General features: G+C 45.3%; 1 protein-coding gene across 1 annotated transcript; it reads left to right on the forward strand.

Moving 5' to 3' along the window:
• Window positions 1-238: 238 nt before the first annotated feature.
• LOC122006794 (ethylene-overproduction protein 1-like) lies at window positions 239-4979 on the forward strand. The gene is made up of 5 exons (XM_042562418.1): window positions 239-639; window positions 768-2840; window positions 3076-3367; window positions 3458-3767; window positions 4294-4979. The coding sequence occupies exons 2-5, from the start codon at window positions 802-804 to the stop codon at window positions 4524-4526; spliced, it is 2874 nt and encodes a 957-aa protein (XP_042418352.1). The 5' UTR covers window positions 239-639; window positions 768-801; the 3' UTR covers window positions 4527-4979.
• Window positions 4980-5753: the final 774 nt, after the last annotated feature.

Below are 5753 nucleotides of genomic sequence, written 5' to 3' on the forward strand. Positions count from 1 at the left end.
TTTTTTTTTTACTCATCTCGGATTTACGATCGAATTCATTTTTGACAGTGTACTACACTGACGGGGAGCCGTGTTGATGCCCCGTTGCCCCCTCAAACATCTGTTATCCGAGTGGAAACAGCTCTGTCTTTCCCATTCCCCCTCTTCCGCCATGGCTGTCAATGGAATGGCCAACACGTAAACGCTCGCATTCCTGTCCTCCATCACATTTAGATATATGCTCTTCCATCATCATCGTCGTCATCTCCTTCGTTCCTTCGACATTGTCAGCTAATCCCCATTTTTATTTTTTAATCATCCTCATAATTAACTAGAGCTAATTGTTAATCCGCAGCAGCATCGAATCCAATGCCATTCCCATTCTCATTCTATTTGACTCCGGTGAGCTGAGCTCTTTTCTTTTCTTTTTTCTTTTTCTTTCCTTTACTTTCCTTTCCTTTCTCCAATCCATCCATCGAGCCGAGGAACGGCCGATGCGGGGCGTGGAGAGGCCGCAGCCCCGACTTCCGCGCTCCTCCTCCTTCCGCAGCGGTTGATCAATCGAAGCGTGAATCATATATCCAAGCGTTAACCACCGATCACAATCATTTTCCTTGATGACTCGTTGTTCGTCGTCTGCTGCTGCTGCTGCTAAAAAAGGTGGCGTCTTTCTCGAGGGGAAAAGGGAAAGAGGGAATTTTTACTGCCTATCATGGTTTTTTTAAGCTTTGATTTTGGCCTCGGATTTTGATGTTTTCTTGCTTGTTCTACCGATTTTGGGGGTAAAGTTTTGATCTTGAGATCGAGGAGGAGGAGGAGGAGATGCAGAATAATCTGTTTACCTCGCTTCGGAGTATGAAGCTGATGGAAGCGTGCAAAAGTGCGCAGGTGTACGCCTTGAATCCCAGCAATGCGGCGTCGTCTTCTGCTTCCTCGTCGTCGGTGGATAAGTCCGGCCTCGCCTCCACCTTCTCGATCCGCACCAAGTCGGTACGCGGCGCCGGTGGCGTGGGGCATCATTTCACGCCGTCCATGGTCGTTGATACGCTTCTTCCGTTCGGGTTACCCTCCATCGAGGACATCGAACCTGCTGTTGATCCTTTTCTCCGCCCCCTTGACCCAGTTGCCACGCTATCGGACTCCTTCCGCCGCCTCTCCGCGGCGGTCGATGCGGTGGGCGACCCGGCAGAGAGCCGCCTGCTGCTCCTCTGCGATCTCCACCTCGAGCAGCGGTCCCTCTTTCGCCCTCTCGCCGACCCCAAGCTCCTACGCCGGGCGCTCCGCTCCGCCCGCCTTCACGCCCCCAATCCACACCACCGCGTCGTCCTCTCCGCCTGGCTCCGCTACGAGCGGCGCGAGGACCAGTTCCATCCCGTCCCCGCCCTCCTCTCCGCCTGCTCGCCCACCTCTCCCTCCCTCGAGTGCCCCCGTGCCGCACTCCTCTCCACCTCCGATCTCCTCTGTCCCTGCCGCCGCACGCTTCCCAATCCTTCCCCTCCCTCCTCCTCCTCCTCCTCCTCCGTTCCCTGCCGCCACGATCCGGACGAAGACGACGCCGACGTCTGGTTCTGCATCGCCGAGGACGAGGTCCCTTGCGTCCGCTCCCGCATTGCCCTCCTCTCCAAGCCCTTCTCCACCATGCTCTACGGCAGCTTCGCAGAGGCCAAGCGCGATCATATCAGCTTTTCCCTCAACGGCATCTCGGCCCGCGGCATGAAGGCCGTCGCTACCTTCAGTCGCTGCGGCCGCCTCGACGAGTTCCCCCCAGACACCGTCCTCGAGCTCCTCGCCTTCGCCAACAAGTTCTGCTGTGACGGACTAAAGCACGCCTGCGACTCCAAGCTCGCGTCTTTAGTGCGCACCCATGACGACGCCCTCCTCCTCGTCGACTACGGCCTCGAGGAGACGGCCTACCTCCTCGTCGCCGCCTGCCTCCAGGTGTTCCTCCGCGAGCTCCCAAAGTCCCTCTCCGATCCCGATATCACAAGACTACTCTGCACCCAGGAAGGGAAGGACAAATTGGCGGCTGCTGGTCATTCCTCATTCTTGCTCTACCACTTCCTCTGCCAGGTAGCCATGGAGGAAGACATGAAGTCCAACACCACTGTGATGTTGCTGGAGAGACTGGTAGAATGCGCCGCCCCAGGATGGCAAAAGCAGCTGTCTTTGCATCAATTGGGGTGTGTCATGCTCGAGAGAGGCGAGTTCAAGGATGCCCTGAAATGGTTCGAATCCGCTGTCTCTGAGGGCCATGTCTATTCCCTTGTTGGTGTTGCAAGAGCTAAGTTCAAGAAGGGGCACAAGTACTCTGCCTACAAGCTTGTAGACAAGCTCATCAATGCCTCTGATCCTTCAGCAGGGTGGATGCACCAAGAGAAGTCAATCTATAGCCTTGGCAAAGAGAAGATGACCGAACTACAGCAAGCCACTGAGTTCGATCCGACCCTCCTTTACCCTTACAAGTACCGGGCCATTGCCTTAATGGAGGAGGACAAGATCGGGGCTGCAGTTGCGGAGATCAACAAAATAATCGGGTTCAAGGCCTCAACTGATTGCCTTGAGCTCCGGGCATGGTTGTTGCTCGCACTCCAGGACTATGAAGGGGCATTGCAGGATGTGAGGGCACTCATGACTCTAGACCCTGGTTACATGATGTTTCATGGGAAGCTTCATGGTGATCAATTTATTGAGATCCTCCAGCAACAAGTGAAGCAGTGGGACATGGCTGATTGCTGGATGCAGCTCTATGATCGGTGGTCCGCTGTCGATGATATTGGCTCACTTGCTGTGGTGCACCAGATGTTGGCTAAAGAGCCTACAAACAGCAGTTTAAGATTCAGGCAATCACTTCTGTTGCTAAGGTTAGCAAGTCATCTTATGAAGTATCTTCTTTAGAGATTAAACATTGCGATTAAGGTTCTAATTTTTTAATTGTTTCTTGAAAATTTGTAGTTGTAACTTACTGCCTAATAGTTGCATCTTGTTTTAATGCAAAAATTTTGTGCAAAACAATTGAATGCCAGATAACTAGGACAAACGTGCAAATCTTGTTGCTTGAGAAAATGGAACTATGCTGATAATAACTGTTCTATTTAGATTGAATTGCCAGAAAGCAGCAATGCATAGTTTGCGTTTGGCTCGGAATCATTCAACACATGAGCATGAAAGACTTGTTTATGAAGGATGGATCTTGTACGACACTGGTCACCGTGATGAAGCTCTTGCCAAGTCAGAGGAATCCATTTCCATCCAGAGATCATTTGAAGCTTTTTTCCTAAAAGCATATGCTCTTGCAGATTCCAACTTGGATCACACATCTTCAACACATGTGATTCAACTGCTGGAACAAGCCAATAGTTGTGCTTCTGATAACCTTCGGAAGGGTCAGGTATTAACAGCCTTCTGATAACTCTTTGGCGAGTGTTTTTTTTTCCTTTTATGTGAGCTTTTAACTATTAGTTGAGTAAATGGTCTTTAGGCACACAATAATATGGGAAGCATATATGTTGACTGTGATATGCTGGATGAAGCTGCAGCATGCTACTTAAAAGCACTCGGTATAAAGCATACTCGTGCACACCAAGGTTTGGCACGGGTTTATTACCTAAAGAATCAAAAGAAGTTTGCTTATGATGAGATGACTAAGTTGATAGAAAAAGCGAAGAACAATGCTTCTGCATATGAAAAAAGGTCAGAATACTGTGATCGCGACATGGCAAAGAGTGATCTTAATATGGCAACAAAGTTGGATCCTCTAAGGACATACCCTTACAGATATCGTGCTGCTGGTACATTGTTTACATTCAGCAATTTTTTCTTATATAAGCTTAGATATGATTTTATTTATAATAGGAGAAGAAAATTCATAATAAGAATACAAAAGCTTCACCCATTACTGAGAATTAACCTTGTTTAGTTTTAAATTTCTTGTGACATGATTCATTTTTCAAGCTCACTCTTGCAATGGTTTTGTATCTACTAATAGATGCAAAAGGTGAAATGATTAGCATCATGACTCATTTTTTAATCATTTTTTGGTAAGTTGCACATATCTGTTTTATATTCTGATGAATAAGATCTTCAAGCTGTTCATCTCCAATTCCATAAGTAATATATCCACGATCAATGATTGATATGTTCTGTGCTAGGATCATCCTTATTGATATCAAGATCATTCCTTCCATTCACAATGCCTTGTGTCTAACATGAATTTGAAAAATTCTTGGAGTGAAAAGCCAAGCATTAGATGCTTTTCTTTTTCATATGGTCAGTTCAACAACTAATAACTAATAACAATCCAACTTCACTCTCCAGTGTTGATGGATGATCACAAAGACCAGGAAGCAATTAAAGAGCTCTCACGGGCGATCACGTTCAAGCCAGACCTCCAGCTCCTTCACCTGCGTGCTGCATTCCATGATTCGATGGAAAACACAGAAGCCACCTTGCGAGACTGTGAAGCGGCATTGTGCCTCGACTCATCTCACTCTGACACACTCGATCTCTACAACAAAGCTCTCGGAAGAGCCAATCCCCAGAGTAGATAAAAGCTTGCTGATGTCGCATGAATGTGCTTTTTGTTACAGATTCAAGAATGTGCCTGTGGATTGCTCCACAAAACACAAAGATGGCGATCAAACAAAGAAGAAAAGTGATCAAATTTTTCAGGCAGAAGCCAGTGTGTATATACTTGTACAAGGTTTGTGGAAGAAATATATGAAGTGGAACAAGAAAGAAAAGAGAATGTGTCAAGGAAACTACCACATGAGAGGAGCAAGCAGAGGCCTTTGAACTGGTGGATTAGTCTCTTTGGTGTTTTCTTTCTTCATAATCTTTTTTTGAAATATGATTGCTGACAGAAAGAGAAAAAAAAAGAAAGTTACATGATATTGAGAGGGAAGAAATCGAAGGGCATTTACACATATCTTGTTTGATCTTTAGTTTGTTCATTTGCGCCCCAAACACCTCAAAGTTCATGAAGAACAATATTCTTTTTATCATCCTTACTTTTTTTCCACATGCTGATGATGTTGATCTAGGAAAAATGTAAAAAAGAAAAACAGTGCCTTTGAAACTGTCTCTAGCAACACATAATTTTATATTCATTTGAACACATATAGTCCATTTATGGACGATTAGTCGTCTTTCTCATAATGACACTACTAAAATGAAAGATTCATGATATTCTTAGGATATGGTGGTGATGCAATCTGAGCGCAGATAGAATAACGGTATAACATCGCTTTGATAAAGTCAAGGCTAAAGTTAAACTTTATCTCTTTAAGACGAATTTACCCCGCACACAGTACTTACGGAACACAGCAATCGTCTCTCAAGATATAACGACTTTATCTTATGATAGCAGCATTACAAATCGCAAGACCTCCGAATCGAAAAAACTTCTCAAATTCTCCAAATGTAAGTATAGAATCTAATGTTTGCTTTGAATTAGAATGAATTGAGTGAGTGAAATGAGAAAGAAAGGGATCTTATTTATACCAAGTGAAAGGGTATAAGAACCTTTTGGTTCAATTAGATCTCAACCATCCAACTTAAATTAGATGGTTTAGATTGCATCCCTTCCCAAGAGATACAATATCTCTTCATTTGGACGTCAATCAATGGTTGAGATTGAGTCATCCAAAGGGCACTAATTCCTTCTCAAATCGATGATCCAAATTTGTCAATCTTGATCTAACGATTTATATTTAATTATCATTCATATTATGTTTCTAACAATCCCCTACATGAATGAAAATTAATGCATGCATGTT

Source organism: Zingiber officinale, chromosome 7B, assembly GCF_018446385.1.
Source record: "Zingiber officinale cultivar Zhangliang chromosome 7B, Zo_v1.1, whole genome shotgun sequence".
Taxonomy (NCBI): domain Eukaryota; kingdom Viridiplantae; phylum Streptophyta; class Magnoliopsida; order Zingiberales; family Zingiberaceae; genus Zingiber; species Zingiber officinale.

Bases quoted from the DNA above. Each gene is read 5' to 3' on its own strand.
- LOC122006794 (XM_042562418.1), top strand. From the start codon at position 802: ATGCAGAATAATCTGTTTACCTCGCTTCGGAGTATGAAGCTGATGGAA. The intron at 2,841-3,075 runs GTTAGCAAGTCA...TGTTCTATTTAG, and splicing joins CAATCACTTCTGTTGCTAAG to ATTGAATTGCCAGAAAGCAG. The intron at 3,368-3,457 runs GTATTAACAGCC...AATGGTCTTTAG, and splicing joins ATAACCTTCGGAAGGGTCAG to GCACACAATAATATGGGAAG.